A 26351-nucleotide genomic window follows, 5' to 3' on the forward strand; every position below is an offset into this window, starting at 1 on the left:
GGAAGTGCTCCTGCCTCTGTGTACGTGCACCACGAGGAGACAGGTCCTCTCCTCTGAGGCTTCAGGAAGCCTGGCTTTAATCTCCTGGAGGCTGTGCTCATACACGTGGATTTCTTCTCCCAGCCCCTCCTCAAACACGACAAGAATTCACAGGGAGGTGAATGAGGATGGGTGCTGGAGCTCCTGACTGCTGCAGGGTCACAGCTCTTCCCTAGCATTGCTGATCTGCCCCTTTGCAGCTAAAAATGGGCTTCTGAGAAAGCCTGGGTGGCCCTTTGTGCTCTCTCAGGCTTGGCAGGTGCCTCTGCACACTGAGGTCTGGTTGTCTCCACGAAGGGCTTCTCCTTGCAAGCCAGCTCTTGCAAAGAATGCTTGTGGGAGCTGTGGACAGAGGCTGGGGTAACCAGGGCGTGGGGAAGGCAGCTGGAAGGTTCCTCCAAGGCTGTGGCTGTCTCAGCTGGCTGCGCTGAGTGGAGCAGCACAGGGCCGGGCTGGCAGCGCTGCCATGGCAGGGGGCTCCTGCCCCAGCGTGGGTGGGTGCTGGGGATGGGGGGGAGAAGGAAGGTGCTTCTCCTGGAAGTCCTTGCTGGGATACTTATATTCCTCCCATGTCCCCCCATGTCCCCCATCCCCTCGTGTCTTGTGCCCCCATGTCCCCCCCGAGCCCCTCCCCGTGTCCCCCCGCCCCCCGTGGCCCCGCGCACGCGCCCCAGCAGAGCCCCACCGCCCCGCCCCGCGCGCATGCGCACACACCCCCCGCATCCACGCGGACCCACAGCACCGCCCCCTTCCCGCCGGGCCGCAATGCGCATGCGCAGACAGACCCCGCGTCCATCCGCGCGGCCGGCACCGGGTCCCGCTGCCGCCGCCGCCATGACGAGCGCGGAGGGCGGCGGGATGAGCTTCGCGGAGCGGCAGCTGCGGCGACACGGCTGGCGGCGAGGTGGGGCTGGGGGCGAGGGGGGGCTGGGGCGAGGGGGGGCTGGGGGCTGGGGTGAGGGGGGGCTGGGGGCTGGGGGAGAGAGGTGGGGCTGGGGGCGAGGGGGGGCTGGGGGCTGGGGCGAGGGGGGGGCTGGGGGCGAGGTGGGGCTGGCGGCGGGGGGGGGGGGGGGGCTGGCGGCGGGGGGGTCTCCCCCCTGCCCCTCGCTGACCGCCGCCGTTGCCCGCAGGGCGCGGGCTGGGGAAGCGGGAGGACGGCGCCGCCGAGCCCATCCGGGTGAAGGTGAAGTGTGACACGGCGGGGGTGAGTGCGGCCCCGGCCCCGGCCCCGGCCCCGCTGGCGGGTGGCCGGTTGGGTGGCTGCTCTGACCCCCGCAGGTCGGGCACGACGCGGCGGAGCCCTTCTCCTTCCACTGGTGGGACCACGTCTTCAACCAGGCGGCCGCCGGCATCGCTGTGGAGCCCGGGCAGGTAGGACAGGGCTGGGGAGGGGGGAGGATGGGGATGCGGGGGGCTTTGCGGTGCCTCTCGGCCGCCTCGAAGCCCCTGAGCCCCCCTGCTCGGGGCTGAGTCCCCCCTGGCCTCTCCATGCCCTCAGGACGGGGTGTCCGTGAAGGCGCTTTGCCGGCAGGGCCGGGCGATCAGCACCAAGAGGCCTCGCCAGGCCGGCAGCGCCGGGGGGATGCTGTACGGCCGCTTCGTGAAGGTAACCGGCCCCGGGACGGCTGCTGAGCCCGGCAGCCCGCGGCCTCCCCACCCCCATGGCTGCTTGGGCACCCCCCACCCTTGTCCCCCGCCTTGTCCCCCTCACGGCTGCTGCCCGCTGCAGGCAGCCACGCTCACAGCCCGCGGGGAGGAGTCCCTGAGGCTGCCCACCGGCTCCGAGAGCAGCGAGGAGGAGGAAGAGGAGAAGCTGGACCTCTCTTCTGCCAGGAGGCAAGGCTGGGGTGGCAGTGGGGGGGATGAGGGTGCTGAGCCCGGGTCTGGATGGAGCTCCCCCTGTGCCAGTGCTGGGGGTGACACATCCTGTCTGCGTCCCTCAGGCTGACGGACGAGGAGCTGATGCGGGTGTGCGGGGGCCGCACAGCACACAAGTAAGTGGTTGGTCTGGGGCTGTGGTTCCTCCTCCCTACCCAGCAGGCTGGGCTGGGGGGCACGTTCCCTGCCAGACCCCAGCTGCCCGTGGTCATTGCAGGGGTGCCCGTCACGGCCTGACGATGAGCGCCAAGCTGGCTCGCCTGGAGGAGCAGGAACGAGCCTTTCTGGCCACCTACCGACCCAAGGAGCAGCAGGGGAACGAGCCCCTGGAGAGCAGCAGCCCCCCAGCTGGGAGGCAGGAAAAAAGGAAGAAAAAAAGGAAAAAGTCCAGGGATGGGGCTGATCCTGAGGTGCTGCAGAGCCAGGAGCCGTGTGGGGAGGAGGAGGAGGTGGTGGGAGAAGAAGGGAAGGTCATGAAGAAGAAGAAGAGGAAGAAGAACCAGGAGCCAAGTGGAGAAGAGCAGGTGATGGGGGAAGAGGGGAAGGATGCAAAGAGGAAAAAGAAGAAGAAGCAGAAGCAGAAGGAAGAGGATGAAGGAGAGACAGCTGAGGCAGAGAAGGAGGAGAAAAAGAAAAAGCATGTCAAAGAAGAGCTGGCTGAAGTAGAGGTACTGCTGCAAGACACAGACGGGCCAGACCAGGCCGGGCACAGGACCAGGAAGAAGAGGAAGAAAAGGAAGAGGGAGCCAGAGTGATGAGGGGCCAGGGCTGCCATCCTGTGCAGCTGCTGGTACTGTCTGGCTCGGAGGGTCCCGATCCTGCCTGCTGGCACTGGTGGGTGCCCAGGGGTGCTCCAGTCTCTTGCTGGTAGAGCCCAGCTGGGTGTTTGCTGCCTGGGGCTGCTGGGGCTGGACTGAGCTCTCAGTCCCTGAGCCTTCCTTCCATCTGGGGAGCCCCAGTTCCCACCAGACCCTGGGGCAGGGACCCATTTTCCATGGGACTGTCACAGAGGGACACAAGGGGACAGACCCCACAGAGGACTGACATTGGTTCTGTTCTCCCAAGGCCATGAATAAACCTTTATTGCAGTGAAACTGTCCTGAAGTGTGAGGTACATTGCAGGTGCCTACACCTAGAAGCACTCAGGGGGGGTAGCAGCCCCAAACAGAGCTGGGCAGGTGCCCTGCAGCTCCCAGGAGCTTTAGTCTGCGGTGAACTTCTATCCCAGAGCTCACAGAGGTGCTGAGCATCCTCACATGGCAGAATCAGGCCCTGAGTGGCCATGCCAAAGCCAGGCCTGGCCCTGCTGAGCCCTGTCCCTAGGTCAGCTGCAGGACACAGTCTGTTTCGGGGTAGGGGGGCAGGTTTAAAGCGTATTTCTCCTGGAGTGCAGGAGGCACAAACCTGCCCCCCAGGAAGTGGTAGCGCCCAGCGAAGTGCACGGCCGCCTTCTTGGGCGCCGTGAGCGAGATGAGCATGTCGGGCTGGAGACCATCGGCCTTCCCCTTCTCCACGTCCCAGCCTGCAACGAGCCCCCAGGTCAGGCTGGGGCCAGGAGGGGCCCTGCCCAGGCACCGTCCGGCCGCCACTCACCTGAGGGGATGTCGATGCTGGCGATGGGCACCGTGATGCGCTCCAGGGTGCTGAGGATGCTGCCGAAGGGCTCCCGCACCGCCCCCTTGAAGCTGAACCCGAAAATGGCATCCACCACCAAGCCGTAGAGCTCATCGATGAGAGCAGCCTGGGTGCGGGAGGCAGCGGGTGAAGCCCTGCCCCAGGGCACAGCTCTGCTCCCACTGCCCCAGGGCACAGCTCTGAGGGGCTCTGCTCCCGCTGCCCCAGGGCACAGCTCTGCTCCCCCTGCCCCAGGGCACAGCTCTGAGGGGCTCTGCTCCCCCTGCCCCAGGGCACAGCTCTGCTCCCCCTGCCCCAGGGCACAGCTCTGAGGGGCTCTGCTCCCCCTGCCCCAGGGCACAACTCTGCTCCCCCTGCCCCAGGGCACAGCTCTGAGGGGCTCTGCTCCCGCTGCCCCAGGGCACAGCTCTTCTCCCCCTGCCCCAGGGCACAGCTCTGAGGGGCTCTGCTCCCCCTGCCCCAGGGCACAGCCCTGAGGGGCTCTGCTCCCTCGGTGGGGGCTGCCTCTCACCTCGGCTGGGAACTCGGGCAGGAAGGGGATGTCCATCTTCTGGCACTGGGTGGTCAAACCCTCAAACAGGGGCTTGCTGGGGCGCTTGGGGTAATACACGGTCGGCTGGTAGCCCTGTGAGAGCAGAGGGACCTGAACCGTGTGCCCTGGCACCCAGAGCAGCCGGAGCAGCGGGACCCCTGCGGGGATGGGGGGACACGGGGGTGACACGCGGCCCCCCCAGACACTCACAAACATCTTCAGGTGCCGGGCACAGACCAGGCCGTCGCCGCCGTTGTTCCCCGGCCCACACACAACCAGCACGGCCGGCTGGCTCGTGGTGAAGGAGCTGGGTGGGTAGGCCTGGGGTGGGGTGGGAGGCACAGGGTGAGGCTGGGGCGGCGGGGCCGGGACCCCATCCCTCTCAGGGCCCCCAGACACACACCCTGCCCTCCTGTGCCCACCTTGGCGATGGCGGTGGCGCAGCTCAGCCCCGCCAGCTCCATCAGCTGGTCCACGCTGAACTTGTACTCGGTGAAGAGCTCCTGGTCAATGGCCTGGGCCTCCTCCTGCCTGGGGAGGGCAGAGGGCACCCCTGGGGACCCACACCCTGGGGACCCGCACCCTGGGGACCCACTCCCCTGGGGACCCGCACCCTGGGGACCCACACCCCTGGGGACCCGCACCCCTGGGGACCTGCACCCTGGGGACCTCCACAGGGCTGGGGACAGCCTGGGGGCTGCGGGGACCCCCTGGGCTTGGCAAAGCACTGGCGGGGGGGGGGATAGCAGGGCCCAGCTCCCCGGGCCGGATACCCCCAACCCTCCTGCACCCCCCATGTCCCGCCCGACCTCCCCGCACCACCCCCCCCACTCTGTCCGACCCTCCCCCCGCCGCGTCCCGCCCCGTTTCCCCCCCCCCCCGCCCTGCGCACCCCGTTACCCGCCGTCTCACCCTCCCCGCACCCTGCGGACCCCCAAACAGCCCCCGCGCCCTCCACCGCCCCCCGGACCTCCCTTCCCCGGCCCCCCGCGGCCGTACCCGAGGAAGCGGAGCCCCCGCGGGCCGGGCCCGACGCTGGGCCCGTGCATGGCGCGGCGGGGGCGGCACCGGTCCCGCTCCCAGCCCCAGCCCCGCGTCCCGCAGCGCCCGCCCGCCCGCGCCCCGGCCGCCACCAGCAGCCCCAAGCCCAACCCCAGCAGCGCCCGCGGCCCCGGCATGCGGCGGGCCCGGCCCGGTGCGGGGCTCAGCTCGGCGCGGTGCGGAGCTCGCCCGGCGCAGGCGCGACCCGGGGCGGAGCGTCCATCCCCGGGCAGCGGGGCGGCGCCGGGCTCCCGCGGAACCTCCCTGGCCCCATCCCCGCCCCATCCCCATCCCCGGCCCCAGCCCCGGCCCCAGCCCCGGCCCCAGCCCCGGCCCCGGCGCGGGAAGGAGCGCGGCACAGCCCCGGGTTCAGCTCCGTGTTGCTTCGAGCACCGGGAACGGGCTCACACCGATCCCCTCCAGCCCGGGGGACGCGCGGGGCGGGCCGGATGCTGGTGGCCGGTCCCGCTGCGGCCCCTCCGCCGCGTCCCGGCCCCGTCCTCCGTGTCCCGGCCCCGTTCTCCGTGTCCCGGCCCCGTCCGCCGCGTCCCGGCCCCGTTCTCCGTGTCCCGGCCCCGTTCTCCGTGTCCCGGCCCCGTCCGTCGTGTCCCGGCCCCGTTCTCCGTGTCCCGGCCCCGTCCTGCGCGTCACACGAGGCTGCAGACGAGGGACCGCATCCTGCGCCCCGTGCGGGGGTCCCGACACTCTGCAGCGGGGGCTCCGGCGGGGCTGGGGGCAGCGAGACCGCGGCGGGGTTACGGGGTGCGGGATGCAGAGCGGGGGGTGTGTGTGGGGGTGGGGGTGTTATATGGGGTGGGGCTTGAATCCCCTCTCCCATGTGCTGCCCCACCTGCGGGGCTGGGGTTTGGAGCTGGCTCCGAGGTACCGAAGCTTTTGGGTTTGGGATGAAGCTGCTGCAAGAAGCGGGGGCGCCCCAAACCTTGTTTGGGGGGGGTGGGGGTGTCTCCATCCCTGAACCCTCCCCTCGGAGGGCACCGGAGCCCAGAACATCCCCCCTGCTCCCTTGCCCGCATCACCTACCGCCCCGGGGTCCTCAGCTGGAGGGGTTGGTGGTCACGACGCCCTGAAAACCGCAGTGTGAGGGGGGGGAACCGCAGCCCTGGGCTCGCTGGGGCAGGGTGAACGGGTTGGGTTCAGCACTGACCTGGCTGGCGGCTGCGCTGGCGGAGGCCGGGCAGGTCCCTGGGGGCACAGCAGAGACGGCTCGTGGAGGAGCTGGAGAGCGGCTGCATCACAGACTCTCTCCTGTCACATCGTTATTGAACCCTCCCCACATTCCAGCTTAAATCACTCCAAATCCACTCCCTGGAATGACCCATCTTTTGAAACCTCTGGATTTTCACCGTTAAGCACACGAAGTCCCTGGGGTGATGCCATGCCCTGCGTTGCATTTCCTGCTAATGAAGGTGTGAGGAGCTATTCTGGGCTGGCCCCTTCCTCACCCACCCACCTGTTAGTGTGGGGCTGACTGCGACACCCCGGAGCTGTGCTGGGACCATCCTCATCCTCCCTAGAAGTGTCCGGATCATGGGGCTCCAGTGTGGGCCCATCAGCCAGGGCTGCTCCTGTGGAAGGGTGAGTAGGTGGGAGCCTGGTACCTGAGCGTGCCAGAGCCTTGGCTCCGTTGGGAATTGTCTGTACGGCTCAAGGAAGTTGCCTGGGGTTTTGTTTGCACCCTCTTACCCAAATGCCTGGGCTGTGCTCCCAGCACAGGCACATTCAGCTTGTCCCCAGTCCCAGCTTTCCCCCCAAGGGGCCTGGGGTGAGAGGAAGGAGGATTTATCTGCTGAGTGATGCTGAGAACTCATCCACTGAGGAAGGAGGGACAGGGGGGCAGCTTTCCTACTCACACCTCACTCCCCTGTGCTCGTGTCCGGCTGGCGTGGGGCAGCGTGGAGCAAAACCGCAGCTGGTTGGGGTCCTGCTGGGATGGAGAGCGGCCTTGGGCTCACACCAACCCCTGGAGCCTCGTCCAGCATCCCCTCCCTGGGGCCTCAGCACCCCGATCTGCCCCACACCCCGCCAGGGTGATGCTCACCATGGCTGGGGGGGGCACCCAGCCGCCCCCACGGGAGAGGCGGCCGCGGAGGCAGAGCCGGTGCTGGATGGCGGCGGTGAGTTTACCCACCAGCCGCTCGCGGGCGGCTCTGGGAACGTCCTGTGGGGGAGAAGAGTCCACATGGGCTGTGCCGAACGGCTCCAGCCCCAGCACTGGGCCAGTCACCCTGCCGGTGCTTGGGAGGGCCTGGCCTCAAGTCCTGCCTCACCTGGCAGTGGGAAAGCAAAGCCAGGGCCTCCTTGTAGTGCCTGATGGCTTTCTGGGGCTCTCCCAGGCAGAAGCAGGCTGCTCCCAGCCCCTCACACGCTTGCCACTGCCCCTGCACGTCCCCTGCGAGGTGACACATCAGTGCACGGGCCGAGCATCGCTGATGCCCTTCAGATCCAGCACAAGCCTGGCTCAGCTCTGGTTGGCATCCAGATGCTGCAGAGCCCCCAGGACAGGGACGATTCACCAGCACCAGCCCTTACCTGAGTCCCGGAAGGCTTGCAGGGCGTGCAGGTAGTTCTCTGCTGCAGCCTCGTGGTCCCCAAGCCGGCCACAGGCATACGCCAGGTTACTGAAGCACTGTCCCTGCGCCCTCCGGTTCCCTAAAGCGCCTGGAATTGGGAATACTGGGCTCCATCCTGAGCAGCCGGCTCACCCCAGCAAAGCCAAGAGGAAAAGCTGCTGGTGGGACTTACCGTGCAGAGCCGCCGCGCGCCGGTGCCAGCCCAGCGCCGTGCCGAAGCTGCGCAGGGCGTTGTGGGCAGCACCCAGGTTCTGCAGCAGCGCAGCCTCCCTGCGCCGGTCCTGGTCGCTGCCACAGAGAGCAAGAGCCCGCTCAAAGCTCTCAGCAGCCAGGGAGAAGACACGGAGCTGGGAGTAGCCGAGGCCGATGTCGTCGTAGAGTTTCCCTGTGGGCCAGAGAGGAAAAGCCGGGGTGTGGGATGCTGCACCCCGGGGGCAGCGAGAGGAAGCGGGGTGCAGTGTGGCTGTACCTCGCAGGGCCGCGTCGGGGATGCTCTCACAGAGCGAGCGGCACTGGGCAAGCACCCCGGTGATCTCTGCGGCCCTGAACTGTCGGCTCTGCAGCATGGAGCCGCTCGCCCTGCTCAGAGCCACGGCCGCAGCTTCGGGGCTCGCAGCCGACGCGTAGGTCCGTGCGGCGTCCAGGAAGCAACGCGCGGCTTGCGCCGGCTCCCGCATCCCCAGGTAGCAGCAGCCCATCTGCACCCGGGTCCCGGCTCGGCTGCCAGCCCGTGCGGTGCCATCAGGGCAGCTGGCTTTGCCAAAATGCTCCAGAGCCTTTGGAAAGTCCCGGAGCCCTTCGTGAGCTGCTCCCACGTTGAAATAAAGGTCCCCCAAGTGCTCCCCGCTCTCTGCCTCCGCAGGCTGGGACTGGAGGAGGAACTCGAGGCCCTTTATGGGCTTCCCGGTCTCCACGTAGGCAGCCCCCAGGTTGAAGGCACAAAGCCTGCGGAGCCGGGGGCTCGCCGTGGCCCTGGAGAGGAGAAACGCCTTCCTGAAGCATCCCACCGCCTCCTGTGTGTCACCCAGCGCCAGCGCCCAGCGCCCGGCTCGTGTGAGCCCCTCAATCTCTGCCACCTGGCCTGCTGCCTCGTCCCCTCCCTCCAGAGCATCTTCTCCCTCAGCCTTGGGCTTCTCCTTCCTTTTCTTCTGGCTCTTCTTCCTGGCTGTGGGCGCTGTGGGCTGCGCTCCAGCATCAGCAGCCTCCTCCGAAGCCATGGGCAGGGTGAGCAACCTGTCTGCAAAGAGGGATGCAGCCAGCAGCCCGAGCCAGCACGGCCCTGGGATCTCATGAAACAAGCAGCCTTATTTTCTATAATTAAAAAGAAATTAATTAATAAGGATTAGAGATGTCTCATAGCCTGGTTGGTGCTGGATTTGCAGGGAGCATCCTCCTCCCCGCAAAGCCTTTCCGTGGAGGATGCCAGCCCAGGTGCTGCACCAGGTGCCCACCTCCTGCAGACCTTGTGTGTGCCAGAGAGGAGAAAGAGGGGTGCACGCCGAGGCACGGGGTGCTGCCTGGGGTGTCTTTTAGGAGGCACTTACTGTTCTTCAGATGCAAAGGGTGCTGAGGAGGGATGGGGCATCACCAACTGCTCACAGCCGTGTCGCAGCCGCAAACCGCCGCTCTCCAGGCAGGGACCAACCGTGTCCAAGACACTCCCAAGTGCTGCCGGGGCAGGAAAGCTGCCTGGTGTGGGTCACATCCCCCCCAGCCCCAGGTGATGGGTGCTGGGGCCCTGGCACGGGAGCCGTGGCAGTTTCCGAGTGCCGGGCAGCGCGTGGCGTGCGCAGCCTGGGACAAAGGCTCTGCCGGGCCCGGTGTCCCTGCCATGGCCCAGCTGGCTCCGGTTTCACCTCGGCACGGTGTGCAGTGCCATGGCAACTCGGATCGGGCTGACCGTGGGATGGGCGACGCAACCGCCACCCCTCGGTGCTCTGCGGGTGCTGGCGGCTGGTTCCGCAGGGTGAATCGGGGTGGGGGGCGCCCGGGGCAGCCGGGGTCTGGCCGCGCCTTTCCACCGGTCTGAGTTACCCCCGCTCACGGATGGGGCTGGGGGCTCTTGGCAGCCCCTGCGCGGGTGGGCAGACCCGGCTGTGGCCCCTGCCCGATCCCCTCGCGTGCTGAGCCCTGCGGACTGGGGGTGCTCCGTGCGCGCTCACCCCGTCACCCCAGCACGTCCTCCGCGCCCTGGGGTCCCCCCACCCTGGTGTGTGACACCCCCCGCCCCCGGGACTCCCCCCGCCCCCTGGGGTCCCCCCCACCCTGGTGTGTGACACCCCCCGCCCCGGGGCTCCCCCACCCCGGTGTGTGACACCCCCGGGGCTCCCCGCGCCCCCCGGTGTGTGACGCCCCCCGCCCCGGGGCTCCCCGCGCCCCTCCACCCGCGCGGGTCCCGGTGCCGGTCCCGGACTCCAGCGCCCGGCGGCCCCCGCGCGGCGCCACGTGGGCGGCGGGAGATTCAAATCGCGGGCGGGGCCGCGGCGGCCGCAGCCATGGACGGAGCGGGGCCGGGGCGCCGTGAGTGACCGGAGACGGGCGGGGGGCGGCCGGAGCCTGCCGGAGCCGGGGAGGGGGCGGCCGGAGCCGGGGAGGGGGCGGCCGGAGCCGGGGAGGGGGCGGCCGGAGCCGGGGAGGGGGCGGCTGGAGTCGGGGGCCGGCGGCTGGAGTCGGGGGCCGGCGCTGGCTGATGCTGGCGGCTGCTGGGGCTGGGGGCGGCTGGGGCCGGTGGGGGGGAGGCGGGGGCTTGCTGTGGCCGGCGGTTGATGGGGCTGGGGGGTGTTGGGGTGAGTGGGAGGGCGGGAACAGGCAGGTTGGGGGTGTGGGTGCTGCCAGAGCCCCCCCCCCCCCGCCTCCTGGGGCTGTGTTTTGGGGAACGTGCCTGGGGGTGCTGTGGGGTGCCACCCAGCAGTCATGGGGGCCTCCAGCACCAGCGGTGCCAAAGGACCCCAAACCTGCTGCTGTGCCTCCCACACTCCCCCCTCGGTGCTGGGTCTGGGGGGTGGCCGCAGCCTGGACAGTGTCACAGGTCTCAGCCCTGTACCCCCCCCCACACCCAGGGAGGTGTTGTCAGGGTGCTGTGCCTGCAGCCCCCCTGTCCTTTGTGAGCCCCTAATTTGGGTGGGTATGGGTGCTGATCCCCCCACCCCAATACCAGGGGTGACGGGGTGCCCCCCTGCTGCCCCCCAGATGGACGCCTCACGGCCGATGAGATGGATGAGCAGAGGAGGCAGAACCTCGCCTACCAGTACCTGTGTCGCTTGGAGGAGGCCAAGCGGTGGGGCTGGACCCCTCCTCAAGTTTGGGGGGGCGGGAGGATTGCCAGGGTGGGGGTAAAGCCCAGGGGGTCTGGGTGCAGGGGGCTGTGAGGTGTAACGCTGCACAGTGGGTCTGGGTGGGGGGCTGCTCAGTCCTGTCTGCTCTGGGTGCTTTCTGGGCCTTTTGGGGGCTGGGTGGGGTTGGTTTTTTTTTGGGGGGGGGGGGATGCTCAGCCGTGCTGCTGTACCCAGAGAAACACCCAGCTGTTAATCCCCCCCCCCCCACCCAGCAAAGGGATGGGGGCTGACATCTCCCTGCCGTGGGGGGTTTATGTGAGGGGGGGGGGGTGTCTCCTTTGGGTGCTGCTGTCCCTGCTGGGGAGGGGGCTGGGTGGGGGGGCTGGGGAGGGTCTGTGATGAGCCCCATCTCCTCCCTGGCAGCTGGATGGAGGCCTGCCTGAGGGAGGAGCTGCCCCCCCCCACGGAGCTGGAGGAAAGCCTCCGCAACGGGGTGGTCCTGGCCAAGCTGGGCCACTGCTTTGCCCCCACCGTGGTCCCTCTGAAGAAGATCTACGACCCTGAGCAGGCACGGTACAAGGTGAGGCAGGGGCACCATGGGGGGCATCCCTTGGGGTGCACCCCAAAACTGACAGGGCCCTGGAAGGGAGGGGAGTGCTGGTTCCAGTCCTAGAGGGACAGCTTAATAGAGCAGGGATGAAAACGAGCTGCCCAGGGCTTGAGGGGGTCACGGGCTTTGCCTCTGGCTTTAGGTTCGTGTCTTGGCTGGGTGGCTCTGGGATGGGGTGGGGGGGACACCCCAGGGTTGGGGGAGGTGGGGTTCAGCCTGACCTTGGCTTCCTCTTCCAGGCAGCCGGGCTGCACTTTCGGCACACGGACAACATTAACTACTGGCGCGATGCCCTGCACCATGTAGGGCTGCCCTTGGTAATGCACCCCCTCTTTGCCCCTGTCCCCCCACCCGTGGGCTGCCGTCCTCCCCTCCCCCCATGGACCACCCCCCCTTTGACCACCATCCTCCCCTTCCATGCCACGGACCCCCCTCTTTGGCCGCTGCTGTCCCCCCCTCCCCCCACCTTCCCCAGGGAGACCCCTCTCAGGCCACCATCCCCCCACCCCCATCTTGGGGAGACCCCCCTCAGGCTGCTATGTCCCCCTTCTTGGGCCTTTGTCCTCCCCCCCCGGCTGTGGACCCCACTTTGGCCATCGTCCTCCCCCCATGGACCCCCCTTGGTGCCGTTTGGACCTGACCTCTCACTTGTCTTGTTGGCAGATCTTCTACCCAGAGACCACGGACATCTACGACAAGAAGAACATGCCCAGGGTGGTCTACTGCATCCACGCGCTGAGGTGGGTGTCCCCAGCCCAGCCCCGGCGCCCAAATGGATGTCCTGGCTCAGGACCCCCTGGGTGGCCGGGCTGGTGGTCTCGGGTGTCATGGAAGGGGTGGGATGGAGAAGCCAGTGACCCTGTGGTCATGGTGTGTGCCTGCTTCACCTTGCAGCTTGTACCTCTTCAAGCTGGGGCTGGCCCCCCAGATCCAGGACTTGTCTGGGAAAGTGGATTTCACAGGTACGGGACTGCATGGGAACTGAGGCTGGGGGTCTGCCCAGCCCAGCCCCGGGGCACCGAGGGGTCCCCTGGGTCCCCGTGCTGGGAGGGATGTGGGGAATGAAGACCTTGGGCGAGCTCTTCCCTGAGCTGCCTGGTGATGCTCGTACCCCAGTGTGGATGTTTCAGCCCCTCTGGTCTGGGGGGGGGGTGTCTCTGGGGGTCACCCCCTGCTCCAATGCTGCACCGGGTGCTGGTGCTGAGCGGTGACACCCCGGTGCTCTGCTCCAGAGGAGGAGATCAACAACATGAAGCGGGAGCTGGAGAAGTACGGGCTGCAGCTGCCGGCCTTCAGCAAGATCGGGGGCATCCTGGCCAAGGAGCTCTCGGTGGACGAAGCAGCAGGTGATGGGGGCTCCTGCTGGGTGGGTGGGTGGGGGGGGGTGGTCTCCACTCGGCCCCCAGTGTCAAATCTGGGGCCAGCAAATTGAGGATGCACTTGGAGAGGGGGGGGATTGGGATGATCTTGAGGCAGAGGGGTGGGGGGTTGGATGTGCTTCTTGGGGTGGGGGGGTTTGGGGTGGGCTTTTTGTGGGGGGTGGAGTTTGGGATGGGCTTTTGTGGGGGTGGGATTGGGATGCATTTGGAGGTAGGGGCTTTGGGGATGGGAGGGTTTGGGGATGGGCTTTGGGGATGGGGGAAGGCTTGGGATGGGCTTCTTGGGTGGGGGCTTTGGGGTGGGCTTTGGGGGGGAGTTGGGGCAGGGGGTTGGGGATGGGCTTGTGGGGGGGTGTTTGGGATGCACTGGGGGGTTGGGAATGGGCTGGGGGGGGATGCTCTCCTTTGGGCACAACTGCCAGGGCCAGCACACCCCCATCCCATCCAGCAGCCCCTGGGGTCTGGCATTAGCCAAGCTCACCATAGACACACAGATGTGCCGGGCACGGGACACCCCAGCCGGCCCTTTGCAAAGGGGGGTGTGTGTGTGTGTGTGTGCGTGTGTGTGTCACACCATCGCACGCACCGTGCCCCAAACCCCAGCACACGGGGGTGTGACAGGTGCTCTGCCCTGTCCCCCAGTCCACGCTGCTGTGCTGGCCATCAATGAAGCTGTGGACCGCGGCGTGGCGGCGCAGACCATGGCGGCTCTGCGCAACCCCAGCGCCGCGCTGCTCGACCTGCGCGAGGCGCTGGCTGGCGCCTACCAGGAGATGCTCCATCAGGCAAAGCTGGAGAAGGGCAGGAATGCCAGGAACAAGGTGAGGAGGGCATGGGGGGGAGGGTCTTTGGGGGGGCTGGGAGAGGAGCAGCCCCTCTGCTGGTGGGTGCTTCCAGCTGGAGGGGTCCCCTCGGGGCTGTGCTTGTGCTTGGGGGGTGAAACGTGGCCTGGGAGCCCCTGGGCTGATGGGAGGATGGGAGGAAGGCCATGGGGAAATGGTTCCTCCTTGGGGGCTGGTTGACTTGAGGTTGGGAAATGAGCCCAGGCATCCGTGGGGGACCCCTGCTGCCTGGCCCTGGGCTGCTTGGACAGACAGCTCAGGGTTGGGGGCTCCTTCTCCAGTACCCACAGGTGATCTCTGAGGGAGAGGACATCTACGACCGGTGTCTGACCCAGGCTGAAATCCAAGGGAACATCAACAGAGTGAATGGTGAGCCAAACCATGCCCCCCCCCCCCCCCCCCCCCTCCCTGGGAAGGGGTCTCCAGAGCTTATCAATGGGGAGGATGGTGGTACCCCCAGGCTGGTGAGGAGAACCTGCCCGGGATAGTGGCCATAGTGGGGAGTTGTTGTCTGCTCAGGCCAGCTTCAGAGCAGGGCTGGGTGTGCTTGTCAAGGACAAACTTAAGATGACTGGCACACCAGCTTCAACCGTAGCTCCCTGGAGCTGTGGGGTGACTTTTTACCCCCCCACTTCCATCTGGGTACTGACTGTCCTCTCCTCTAGTGCATGGAGCTCTGGAGGAGGTGGATGATGCCCTGGAGAGGCAGGACGCGCCGGCGCTGTACCAAGCGCTGCAGGACCCTGTCCTGGCCCTGCGCTGTCTCCAGAGGGATAACCTTGACCTCTACTTGGAGCAGCTCAGCACAGACCGGGAGCAGAAGGCGCTGGTAGGGGCTGGTGGGAGCCTGTGGGTAGGGGTGGTCCCCAGGGAGGAGGAGGAGGAGGATGATGAGGAGGAGGTGGTGGCTCTGTGAATCAGCAGCTTTCCACAAGTGGTCCAAGCGTGGCTGCTCTCTGGGCGCTGGCAGGAGGGAGTGTGAGACCAGGAGCTCTCTCCTCCTTCTGCAGGAGCTGGGCTACGTGGAGCTGCTGGAGCAGGAGGAGGTGGAGTCCGGCATCCTGGCGGCGAACAAGAGGGGCGAGGAGCAGCGAGCCAGTGAGCGGCTGGGCTGGGGAGGGGGGTGATGGGTGTCCTGCTCCTGGCAGGTTTTGCTGCCTGGAGCATCCCCTGGAGCTGCCTGGCTGAGCACCCCAGGGGAGATGGGGCACGACCAGCTCAGCCCGGTCTCTCCCGCAGTGCTGGGGGCCGTCAGTCGGATCAACAGCGCCATCCGTCGCGGGGTGCCGGCTGAGACGGTGGAAGCCCTGATGGACCCTGTAGCGCAGCTGCCCCACGTCTACCCCCTTGCTGCCCCCTTGTACCAGTGCCAGCTGGCCCTGCTCCAGCACCAGCACCCACAGGTGAGAGCTCCAGGGACTGGTGAGGGGGTCTGCTAGGACTGAGGGGTGCTCCCCCTGCGCCTTGGCGGGCTGCTGGGACCACAGGATGGGGTTATGGGTGGATCATTGTCTCCTCCTGCCCCATGCAGGGTGAGCTGGTGCAAGAGGAGCTGTTCGTGGCTGTGGAGATGCTTTCAGCTGTGGCACTGGTGAACCAAGCCTTGGATGCTGGAGACCCCCATGGGCTCTGGAGCAGCCTGGGCAGCCCTGCCCTGGGGCTCTCGGGCGTTGAGGATGCGAATGCACAGCGGTGAGGAGAGGGGCTGTGTGTGGGGTGGGGTGGGGTGGGACATGGGCTTGTTTCACAGCCTCCCTGCCCTGTGCCTTGCCCCTTCCCCTCAGACAAGCAGGGCTGTGCTGGGTGCTGTTCCTGTGTCTCAGGGTGACAGCTGGGTGTGCTTTGTCTCTCCTGCAGTTATTTTGAGGACTTGGTGCAGCTGAAAGGCCGGTTTAGGGAAGCAGGAGCCGAGTTCCTGGGCTGGAATGACATTCAGGACAGCGTGACCACCACCAATTCCTCAGTGGAAGATGAGAACGAGCGTGAGTGCTGCCCGGGGGGGGGTCTGGGGGGGCTCTGCAGGCTTCTGGAAGGGTGGTTGCAGTAGGAGCTCAGCCCTGAGGAGACACCAGAGACTCCCCCAGGCTGGGACTCCATGGGGTGCCCAGAGCCTCAGGGGGGGCTGACCCTCCTGTCCTTCCCCTCCGGCGCAGGGGTTCTCGCTGTCCGGCTGATCAACGCGGCGCTGGCGCAGCCGGACCCGGAGCGGACGCTGGCGGCCCTGCTGCTGCCTGCGGCCGCCCTGCCCGACGTCGCTCTCCCGACCGCTCGGCACTACCACGACGTCCTGGCCCGGGCACGGAGGCTCAAGGCACAGGTTGGGTGGCTCCCCACACCCGCCACCCCCAGCCCCACGGTGCTGCCCAAGCCCCCCGTCCCCCTGCCCCAGCAGCGCAACCCCTTGCGAAGCAGAAGGTGCTCGGGGTGGGGGGATGTAGCTCAAGGCTGAGCTGAGGCTCTGGAGGGGCTGCCCAGCTTGCTAGGGCACATCACCCCACCCCCCTCCCTCACCCCCATCTCCCAGGCCACAGAGGATGATGGAGCCGTGCTTTGGTGGGAAGAGATCCGGGATGGAGTCAACCAGGCCAACCGGGACACCGAGGCAGCCAGGAGGAGTGAGTGCTCTGCCCAGTGCGGGTGCCGGCCCTGGGGGAGGAGGCAGGGGGGGATAAGGGGCTCATAAAGACACCCCCCACCCCCTCTGCTCCCGCAGTGGCTCTGGGCATGGCCGCCATCAACCAGGCCATCAAGGAAGGGAAGGCGGCGCAGACCCTGCGCGTGCTGCGCAACCCCGACGTGGGCCTGTGCGGCGTGGTGAGCGCCTGCGCCACGGCCTACCAGGACCAGCTCGCAGCTCTGATGGCTGCCAAGGGACAAGCAGGTAACGCCTGGGGGGCTGCAGCCCCCCCGCCCACCCAACTTCCCCCATCCCAGCAGCCCGGGGTGCCCCTTGCCTGAGCCATTTGAGGAGCCACTTCAGCTCCCTCTTCCCCTCGGGCCGCAGGGAGCGCGAAGCTGTGCTGGGTCTGCCACAGGCTGCGGGATGGCGCTGAGTTCTACCTGAACCTGCGGACCCTCGAGGGCAGCTGGCAGCGCCCGCGGGACGGCGACCTCAGCACCGCACACCTGAGCCGGGAGGAGATCCAGGTATGGGCGGGATGGGGGGTGGGATGGGTGGGTGAGTGGTGGGATGGGGGGTGGGATGGGACGTGGGGTGGGTGAGTGGTGGGGTGAGTGGTGGGATGGGTGGGTGGGATGGGTGAGTGGTGGGATGGGTGGATGGGGTGGGTGAGTGGTGGGATGGGTGGATGGGGTGGGTGAGTGGTGGGATGGGTGAGTGGTGGGATGGGTGGATGGGGTGGGTGAGTGGTGGGATGGGTGAGTGGTGGGATGGGTGGATGGGGTGGGCGAGTGGTGGGGTGAGTGGTGGGATGGGTGGATGGGCGGGGTGGGTGGTGGGATGGGTGGATGGGCGGGGTGGGTGGTGGGATGGGTGGAATGAGTGGCGGGGTGGGTGGTGGGATGGGTGGGTGGGTGAGTGGTGGGATGGATGGGTGGGTGGGTGGTGGGATGGGTGGTGGGATGGGTGGAATGAGTGGCGGGGTGGGTGGTGGGATGGGTGGGTGGTGGGATGGGATGGGATGGGTGGAGCTGGCAGCATTGTGGTGGCTGAGCTGGTGTGTCCCATCCCCACAGTCGCTCATCACCCGAGTGACAGCGGCGCACGACCGGGCGCAGCTGTGGGCAGCCAACGCCTCCTTCCTGGTGAAGCTCCAGGCTCAGCTGCGGGGCTTCCTCGTCCGCCGGGAATTCGCCGCGCGACGGCGCATCCTGCGGGAGCAGCAGCCGGCTGCCCTCAGGATCCAGGTGATGCAGCCAGAATCCATCCCTCCCCCTGGGCCAGGTGCCAACCATGGGGGTGGCTCCTCAGCACCATCATCCGTCTGGTCTGGGGAGCACCGGTCCTCGCTGCCCTGTGTGGACTCTCAGAGGATGCTGGGGGACTTGTGGCTGTCGTAGTGACCTTGCACAGCTCTCAGCAGCTGGTTGTCCTTCCTCCACACACAGGCCTGCTGGCGAGGGTACAAGCAGCGCCGAGCTTACCTGGAGAGGCTGCGCTACCTGCGAGCCAACGTGGACGCTGTGACAAAGGTCTGGAAGGCTTTTTCCTTCACTCTTCTCTCCCACCTTGGGCATCACCACATGGGTGGTGTTTCCACCTCACCCAGCACAAAGGCAGCTGGGCTGGGGTGGGCAGCTGGGCAGTGGGTGAGGAGGGGATGGGGGGAGCTCAACCTGTAGGGGAACATTGCCAAAATCCCTGTGTCTTTCCCCCCACCACCCTTCCCACCCCCTTGCTTTGGCTGAGTGAGTCCTTCTGGTATCCAACCACTTGAGCATCTCTCCCAGATCCAGGCAGGGGTGAGGATGTGGCAGGCTCGGCGCAGGTACCAGGAGAGGCTGCGCTACTTCAGGCAGAATGTGAGTGGTGGGATAAGGGGGGGTAAAACAGGTCCTCAGAGTGTGTTGCTGTCCATGGGGATGGAGCACGGGGATGGTCCTGAGCATGGGAATGGTCCTGAGCACTTGGTGGAGGGGCTCCTACCCCCCTGAGTGCTGGTGGTGTGGCTGGAGGGGGAGATGGGCTGGAAAAGGTGTCTGGTGGGTCTGGAAGCCGGATGAAATCTGGCTTTGTGAAGCATGAGGGAGGGACACACCGAAACCCAACAAGGGCTTCCAGGTGCCTGTTAGAGGAGGAGGAAATCTGGGGGGGAAAGGGGGGGTTTGGCTGTGGGGAGCAGCCGTGAAGAGGCTGCAATCCTGCCCCTCCCTCCTGGCTGGTGCAGACTCCCAGCACAGCGTTGGTGGGTGCCCAGGAGCAGACAGCTGGGTCCCTGGCCAGCGCTCCCCACCCCATCCTCTCCCCCGACCCCGTGTTTTGGGGATGCTGGGGAGGGGGGAAACATCCCCCATCCTCTTGTTTGTCTTGGCAGATTAAAGCTGTAATTAAAATCCAGGCTTTTGTGCGAGCTAACAAGGCCCGTGGGGATTACAGGATGCTGGGTAAGTGTCTGCTCAGCGCTGCTCCCAAGTGGCTCTAATTAATTGGGATGGGGACTCTGCCTCCTCCCTCCTTGGCCCTGCACAGTGGGGAGGTGGCAGCAGGCTGGTCACCGGTGTCCCCATGGCAAGCAGGAGAGCAGCAGAGGCTTGAGGGATCCCTTGGTGCTGGCTCAGGGGTCCCTTGGATCAATGACAGCAGCCTTGGGGCTGCTCCTGGAGGCTTCCCAGGGAGGTCCTGCACAGCTCAGCCCCATCTCATCCTGGGGTTGCTTTTTTGGGGGAGAAGGAGGAGGGATGGGGTGACCCAGAGAGGTGTTGGGGGTCTGTGTTGGGAGCGGCCGTGGGCGCTCATGGAGATGCGATGTCCTCCTGCAGTCCGCGCCAGGGACCCGCCGCTCGGCGTCGTCCGGCGCTTCATCCACTTGCTGGAGCAGAGCCAGCACGACTTCTGGGAGGAGTCGGAGGTGCTGCGGCTGCAGGAGGAGGTGGTGAAGAGGATCCGTGCCAACCAGCAGCTGGAGAGCGACCTGGACCTCATGGACATCAAGATCGGGCTGCTGGTCAAGAACAGGATCACGCTGCAGGTGGGGAGCCCGGTGCTGGGGACGGGACCTCGCCCACCTCAGGCTTTGCTGTCGAAGGGGGTTGGGGAGCTCTGAGGTCCCTCTGAGTCTTTCCCTGGCAGCTGAATGCCAGCAGCCACCGACACCTCTCTCTCCTTGCTGGTGTGGCTCCAGGAGGTGGTGTCCCACTGCAAGAAGCTGACCAGCAAGAACAAGGAGCAGCTCTCAGAGATGATGTCTGTGGACAAGCAGAAGGGGCTCAAGTCCCTCAGCAAGGAGAAGCGCCAGAAGCTGGAGGCCTACCAGCATCTCTTCTACCTGCTGCAGGTTGGGGCTCTGCTGTGTCCCCCACAGCTTGGGGAGCAGCGGGGGGACCTCTGCCACCTCGTGACACGTGGTGTTCCTCATCCCTGCAGACGCAGCCTGTGTACTTGGCCAGGCTGATCTTCCAGATGCCCCAGAACAAATCCACCAAGTTCATGGAGTCGGTGATCTTCACGCTCTACAACTACGCCTCCAACCCCCGGGAGGCCTATCTGCTGCTCCAGCTCTTCAAAGCAGCGCTGCAGGAGGAGATCAGGTGGGTGCACAGGGTGCCCTGGGCTTGGGGGGACGGCTCTGGGGAACATGGACCAGGGGCATCAGCTTGGGCACAGTTATCTCATGCCCCATCCCTGGGGGTGTCCAAGGCCAGGTTGGATGGGGCCCTGGGCAAACTTGTGTAGCTCCAGGGCTGGAGGTTGGTGTCCCTGCCTGTGGCAGGGGGTTGGAGCTCTGGGACCCTTGGGGGTCCCTTCCAATCCATGCCTTTCTATGATTCTATCTCCTCTGCTGGTCCATCCCCTTCATCCCATCGGCCCTGTCTCTCCACCCAGGTCCAAGGTGGACCATGTCCATGACATCCTGACGGGGAACGCCACGGTGATCCGGCTGGTGGTCAGCTTCTACCGCAACGCGCGGGGCCACAACGCCCTGAGGCAGATCCTGGGTGGGCCAGTACAGGAGGTCCTGCAGGACAAGACCCTCAGCATCCGCACCGACCCCGTGGAGATCTACAAGGCGTGGATCAACCAGACCGAGTCGCAGAGCGGGCAGAGATGGTGGGGCCCTGGGGAAAGGAGGCTTAATCCATCCATAGGGTGAGGGGAGCTGGGAATGACGATGGTGACCTTGTCTCCCATCTCCACAGTAAGCTCCCATATGAGGTGAGCCCTGAGCAGGCTCTTAGCCACCCCGAGGTCCAGAGGCGACTGGATATTTCTATCTGCAACCTCCTCACGATGACAGACAAGTTTGTCTCTGCCATCACCTCCTCCGTGGAGAAGATCCCGTACGTATCTTGATGGCCACTCCACTTCTGAGAGCTTCACTGCTGGCATTGGCATGGTAAAAGCTGAGCTTTGAGGGCATCTTGGAGGATGAAGGTTCCTCACAGGGCGCCTGGGCTGGCAGCAGGGGAGAGGAAGGGACCTGAGGGATGTTGTGTCCTCCTGGGGACTCCTCTGTTGCCCCAAGGCTGGGGACTTGCTGCTTCTTGGGTGATGGGTGGCAGGGTGGCTGAGCCTGTGCTGACCCACGTGCTGACAGACCTCTCCTGCCCTCTCCTCAGCTATGGGATGCGCTACGTGGCCAAAATCCTGAGGACATCCTTGGTTGAGAAATTCCCCATGGCCTCAGCAGAGGAGATTGACAAGGTACCCCAGGACTTGGTGGGGGTCTGCGTGGCTTGGTGGGGTTCAGCCATGTGTGGTTGAACATGTGAAGGGCCAATAAAGCTTCGTAGAAAGATGAGTCAACCTTGGGCAACCTTGTGCAGCTCCAGGACTGGAGGCTGGTGGCCCTGCCTGTTGGCAGGGTGGTTGGGACTGTGTGATCCTTGGGGTCCCTTTGAACCCAGACCTTGGGGTTCCTTCCAACCACCTTCAAATGGATGTTTTCCTTGAGCCTCTCAGGAAACACTGACGGTGGTCTCCATGCTGCTGTCCCCTCTGGGAGGTCCCACCTGGACTAAACAACATCCCGTGCCGAGCTACCACGGGACCTGCCCCGTGTGCTCCCCCAACACCCAGCCTGTCTCCTGCCCTAGGTTGTGGGGCACCTGCTCTACTACCGCTTCATGAACCCAGCAGTGGTGGCCCCCGACGGCTTCGACGTCGTGGACATCTCGGCTGGGGTGACCCTGCACCCCGACCAGCGCCGCAGCCTGGGCTCCATCGCCAAGGTGCTGCAGCACGCGGCCGCCCGCAAGGCGTTCCAGGGGGAGAACTCCCACCTCTGCGGGGTCAACCGCTACCTGGAGGACACCCACGCCAAGTTCAGGTGGGCACCAGGGTGGTGTCGGGGCAGGAGGGTGGCTGGGGGGGGGGGGGGGGGCAGGGTTTTTGGGGGGGCTGAGCGAAGAGGTTCTCCTGCCCTGCAGGAGGTTCCTCGCCGCTGCCTGCAGCGTCCCTGAGCCGGAGGAGCGGTTCAGCGTGGATGAGTACTCAGAGATGGTGGCGGTGGCCAAGCCGGTCATCTACATCACCGTGGGGGAGCTGATCAACACACACAAGGTACAGGCAAAGAGCTCCTGTAGGCCCCGTTTCTCCTGCTCCCACCTCCTGGTCTTGCTGCTGTTTCATCCTCCTCCGCAGCCTGTGGCCACCACAGCTCCTCCTGGCTTCGTTTTGGGGTCTTTTTTCTCCTCTTTAAGCCAGCAAACGACCCACAGTCTGTCAATTGTCCACCACTTGTCCATCCCTGGACCTCACAACCTTGTGTTTCCCCTCTTGGGTGCAAAGGACATAGTGCTGTTCCCACCTGGCCTTCGCTCCCTGCTCCCTTCTGTGCCTCTTCACTGCTCACTCTCCTTCCTTGCACCATCCAGCTGCTGCTCGAGCACCAGGACTCCATTGCTCCCCACCATGGAGACCCCCTGCATGAGCTTCTAGAAGACCTTGATGAGCTGCCTACGGTCCAGTCCCTTGTCGGTAGGTAGAGCTCTGGAGCCCACCACCCACCCCAGCAGGAGGGGATGGACATGGGGATGGCTTCTCTTGCACAAAGCTCTTGCTGGATGGCTTTGGGCATGGAGCATCCAGCCCTCCTGAGCCCCATGGGGCTACTTGGGGTCTCTACCCTCACAGGGGAGAGCATCACCGGCCCAGCAGGCAGCAGCACCGAGCAGGCGCTCTCCCAGCTCAGCAAAATGGAGATCTCCCTCACCCTCACCAGCAAGCTGGTGCCCATGGCCAGCAGTGAGGAGAGCGACACAAGGAGCTTGTTGTTGAGGTGAGGATGGGCTTCAGGGGAGCTTGCTGGGCCTTGGGATGCTGGTTGGGATGCTCAAGGTTGGGGAGGAAGAAACCATTGGGAGGCAACTGGTGGAGGAGGATGATGGTCTGGAGAAGATGTTTGATGTCTCCTTCTGGTCTTCAGCACCAAGCAGATGCTGGTGGATGTGATCCAGTCCCAGCCAGGAGATTCCCTCACGGAGATCCTGTGGACACCAGCTTCAGAGCATGAGGTGGGATGTGTGGGGCTGCTGCTGGAGATGAGATAAAAGGCTTCTTGGAAGGTTTCTCTTTCTTCATTCTTGGCAAATGAGCCCTCAGCAGAAAGCTGCCCTGCTCCTCATGGAGCTTTGCCTGCCACACTTATGCTCCAGAGGTGGCTGGGCTCTCTTTTTTGGAGAAAGCCCATATTTTGGGCCAGGAGAAACTCGTACTGAAGTGTCTGTGTGGCCTTTGGTGGCTCCATCTCCTGGGGTCCCATCCCAGCTGCCCACCAGGCTCTCACCCCCTTCTCCTCCCCAGGAAGCCTCCCACGACCACCTCATGCACAGGCGGGCGCTGCAGGACGCCCGGACCCCCACCAAGCTGCAGCGCAACCGCTCCCTGGCTGCCAACAGCCAGCTCTCCATGGAGGAGAAGAAGCGCAAGATCATCCGCAACCTGCGGCGCCTGGAGAGCCTGGGGCTGGTGGACTCTGCCCACCAGTACCAGGAGCTCATCAACCAGCTGGCCAAGGTAGGCTTGGGAGGAGGACACTGAGGTCACCTCTCAAACCCACCTGAGACACCTCCCTGGTGCTCCAAAGGGGTCATATGGGGTTCCTCACAGGGCTTTGTGTGTCCTGCAGGACATCTGCAACCAGAGGCGTCACCGGCAGCACCGCAGAGCGGAGCTCCTGAAGCTCAGGCAGACTCTGCAGGGCCTCAACACCAAGACCTCCTTCTACGAGGACCAGGTGGATTACTACAACCAGTACATCAAGACCTGCCTCGACAACCTGGCGGCCAGCAGCAAGTAGGGTCCTTTACCAAAAAACCCCAAATCATTGAAAAGATTCATGATCTCTAATTATTAGTGAGTGCTGGAGATGGTGGGGTGGGGGTTGAGGGGTCATGGGTGGCTGGGGACCAGCTCTGAGTGTGGTGTGTGTGGTCCCTTCTCCTCCTCAAGGGTCAGCAAGAAGAACAAGAAGCTGCCGTCGCTGCGCTACACGGCGTCCCGGCTCCTGGAGAAGGGGGTGCTGCTGGAGATCGAGGACTTGCCCCACAGCCAGTATGTAGCCCCCTCCCCGCTGGGCCATGTGATGAGTTATTTCAGGTCAAAGCTTGGGGGGGTAGAGGGAAACAGCTTGGGAGAAGGGCACACGTGTGGGTCCATCATCATCATCATCATCCTCCCAAGGATGGGGATGAGTTGGTTTGGAGAGCAGAGGGGGGGCTGGGATTTGGAGGGGGCTTTTGGGTGCGTGCACAGGGGGTTGTGTTGGGTGGCTGACCTGCTCCAGGGGTGGGTTTAAGCCATGAAGCCCCTGCCTGGGTAGCAGATGGCTCCTTCCCTCCAGGTTCAGGAACGTGATCTTTGACATCATCCCCTGCGAGGAGCCGGGCAGGTTCCAGGTGAAAGCCCAATTCATGGGCATCGACATGGAGCGGTTCCAGCTGCACTACCAGGTGGGGACTCCGTCCTGGGGGGGCTGCTGGTGCCCCAGTGAGGGGAGGGCAGCCTGGGGGTGCTGGGGGGTGGGTGGTGGCCCCATACCTACCTGGTTTTGGGTGGGGGACTTGGATCCCTGCCCCAAGCCACCTTGTATTATGTCACCCTGATGCAAACCCAGCTCGGTGGGGTGTGATGGGTGGGGGGGACACGGTGTGGGGGTGGTGGTGGTGACAGTCGCCTCTGCCCCAGGACCTGCTGCAGCTGCAATATGAGGGTGTAGCTGTCATGAAGATGTTTGATAAGGCCAAGGTCAACGTCAACCTGCTCATCTTCCTACTCAACAAGAAGTTCTTCAAGAAGTAACAACATCAGGGGGTGGGGTGGGGGGGTGAGTGGGATGGGTGGGGGGGTATAATGCAAACCTGCCAAAGAGAAACCTCAAGGCTTGAGGGGGGGTCCTGGGGTGGGGGGAAGCTGCCACCAGCACCTGGTTTGGGAGAGCTGAGGGCTTGAAGCTCAGCACCAGCCCCCCCAACCTTGATGGTGGAGTTGGCTGGAGCTCACTGAGACCCACCCAACTGTTGCAAGCCCCCCACTGCTCTGTGCCCCCTGCCACCCTGAGCCCCCTGCTACTGGGAGCTGGTACCCAACCCTGCCCTGGGGAGGCTGGGGGTGCTGCTGCTCTCAAAGCTTGCATGGCTTTTAAAATCATCCCATTCTTGTGGGTGCTTTGGCTGCGTAGGTCCTGTGCCACCCCTGGTGGGGGGTCTGGGCAAGACACGTGTTTTTAGTGATGAAATAAAGGTATTTAATATATATATATTCATTTTTCTTACACTGCAGATGTCAGAATTAAGACTTTATATGGGAGGAAAGGAGAGTGTAGAGGCAACAGCAGCTCATGAAGATGCCCAAGGGCTGTTCTCTCCTAAACCAGGGTGCAATAGATGTTTGATTGCTTTATACATATATATATATATATTATTTTTTATGATGACTTTCACCACCTGCTTTCTCCAGAAAGAAATAGGGGGAGGGTGACCCAGAGCTGCTGCTGTTCCAGGGATGCTTCAGGGGATCAGAGCAGGACCTTCTCTCCATCAGCAGCTGATGGAGCAGCTGGAGTGGTGGCTGGACTGTCCCCTCTTTGCCTGCTCCAGCACTTAGTTAGGTTTGAAGTGTGGCCATGGCTGCTTTTAAAGCACTTTCTCCTCTATCTAAACCCTTCCTTGGGCTGGGACCAGTCCCAGCCTTGTCCCCAGCGCTGCCTCAGCCCTTAGCACCCTGAGGTGGCTCAATGGTACCCTGCTGTCTTGGACCCTGGGCTGTGTCTCTTGTCTCTGGGAAGTGCTGTTTGTTTGTCAGTCCTTGATACATCTATTTTTACAGTTTGTTTTCTTTCCCTCCTGTTGTAAAAGCTGCCCCCACCCTCTGTGCTGCATCCCAACCCCTCCACCCTCATCCTCTAAATAAATAAATACCTATTAACCAATCCAGAATGGCTCTGGGGGATTATTTCTCATTAAAACTGCCTCTTCCCAGCCTTTTCCTTCACTTACTGGGTGTTTTCAGGGTTTGGCCTTTCCTCCAGCCCCCCTTCCCCAAGGAAGGTGCCCTCACAGCTCCTGGGGCTGGGGGTTGTTGCCACATTCCCCCTGGAACTGGCTCTGCTGAGTCAGACCCTGAGGCATCGACTCGGCTCTTATGGGGGGAATTTGGGCCACTTTCAGACACATTTTAAATCTTAAATAAGTACTATAATTCCATCCCATAAAGACCATGATTACACCTCTAAAAGAACAAATGGGGATCAGTAGGGCTGGGGAGGGGATTGTGCCCCTGGACTGGGCACTGGGGAGGCTGCAGCTCCAGTGCTGGGTCCAGTTCTGGGCAGATGGGAGGGGAAAGTTCTTCCCTGGCAGAGCTGTGGGGCTGTGGCACAGGCTGCCCAGGGAGGGGCTGAGTCCCCTTCCC

General features: G+C 64.7%; 4 protein-coding genes across 6 annotated transcripts; 2 read left to right on the forward strand and 2 right to left on the reverse strand.

Moving 5' to 3' along the window:
* Window positions 1–841: 841 nt before the first annotated feature.
* GPATCH4 (G-patch domain containing 4) lies at window positions 842–3015 on the forward strand. 2 transcript variants are annotated; one of them, XM_084276864.1, is made up of 7 exons: window positions 842–943; window positions 1170–1243; window positions 1318–1410; window positions 1538–1645; window positions 1769–1875; window positions 1983–2033; window positions 2135–3015. In XM_084276864.1, exons 1-7 carry the CDS (start codon window positions 874–876, stop codon window positions 2670–2672), a joined length of 1041 nt encoding a protein of 346 aa, XP_084132990.1. In that variant the 5' UTR covers window positions 842–873; the 3' UTR covers window positions 2673–3015. The 2 variants fall into 2 exon arrangements, with proteins under 2 accessions (XP_084132990.1, XP_084132989.1); XM_084276863.1 differs by having other exon boundaries at window positions 1538–1875.
* Window positions 3016–3164: 149 nt separating this feature from the next.
* NAXE (NAD(P)HX epimerase) lies at window positions 3165–5326 on the reverse strand (the record flags this gene model as incomplete). 2 transcript variants are annotated; one of them, XM_084276866.1, is made up of 6 exons in its annotated part: window positions 3165–3439; window positions 3511–3658; window positions 4064–4177; window positions 4295–4405; window positions 4507–4615; window positions 5237–5326. In XM_084276866.1, the coding sequence occupies 6 exons, from the start codon at window positions 5260–5262 to the stop codon at window positions 3237–3239; spliced, it is 711 nt and encodes a 236-aa protein (XP_084132992.1). In that variant the 3' UTR covers window positions 3165–3236. The 2 variants fall into 2 exon arrangements, with proteins under 2 accessions (XP_084132992.1, XP_084132991.1); XM_084276865.1 differs by having other exon boundaries at window positions 5084–5262.
* An 853-nt stretch (window positions 5327–6179) lies between these two features.
* On the reverse strand, window positions 6180–8933 carry TTC24 (tetratricopeptide repeat domain 24; the record flags this gene model as incomplete). Its single annotated transcript, XM_084276649.1, has 7 exons — window positions 6180–6328; window positions 7004–7067; window positions 7185–7304; window positions 7414–7535; window positions 7676–7804; window positions 7889–8101; window positions 8186–8933. The coding sequence occupies 7 exons, from the start codon at window positions 8931–8933 to the stop codon at window positions 6180–6182; spliced, it is 1545 nt and encodes a 514-aa protein (XP_084132775.1).
* A 1983-nt stretch (window positions 8934–10916) lies between these two features.
* On the forward strand, window positions 10917–24740 carry IQGAP3 (IQ motif containing GTPase activating protein 3; the record flags this gene model as incomplete). Its single annotated transcript, XM_084276774.1, has 37 exons — window positions 10917–10993; window positions 11415–11571; window positions 11841–11918; window positions 12265–12341; window positions 12496–12563; window positions 12834–12947; window positions 13623–13801; window positions 14104–14191; window positions 14488–14651; window positions 14833–14920; window positions 15062–15225; window positions 15354–15514; window positions 15680–15804; window positions 15976–16139; window positions 16347–16437; window positions 16536–16703; window positions 16827–16969; window positions 17519–17689; window positions 17891–17974; window positions 18233–18304; window positions 18817–18886; window positions 19262–19470; window positions 19624–19776; window positions 19866–20029; window positions 20325–20549; window positions 20639–20779; window positions 21059–21143; window positions 21536–21768; window positions 21869–22001; window positions 22316–22418; window positions 22575–22719; window positions 22867–22954; window positions 23244–23456; window positions 23569–23735; window positions 23892–23993; window positions 24283–24391; window positions 24627–24740. The coding sequence occupies exons 1-37, from the start codon at window positions 10929–10931 to the stop codon at window positions 24738–24740; spliced, it is 4875 nt and encodes a 1624-aa protein (XP_084132900.1). The 5' UTR covers window positions 10917–10928.
* Between the last annotated feature and the right edge of the window lie 1611 nt (window positions 24741–26351).

This window comes from Gallinula chloropus (assembly GCF_964237585.1).
Source record: "Gallinula chloropus genome assembly, chromosome: 29".
Classification (NCBI taxonomy): domain Eukaryota; kingdom Metazoa; phylum Chordata; class Aves; order Gruiformes; family Rallidae; genus Gallinula; species Gallinula chloropus.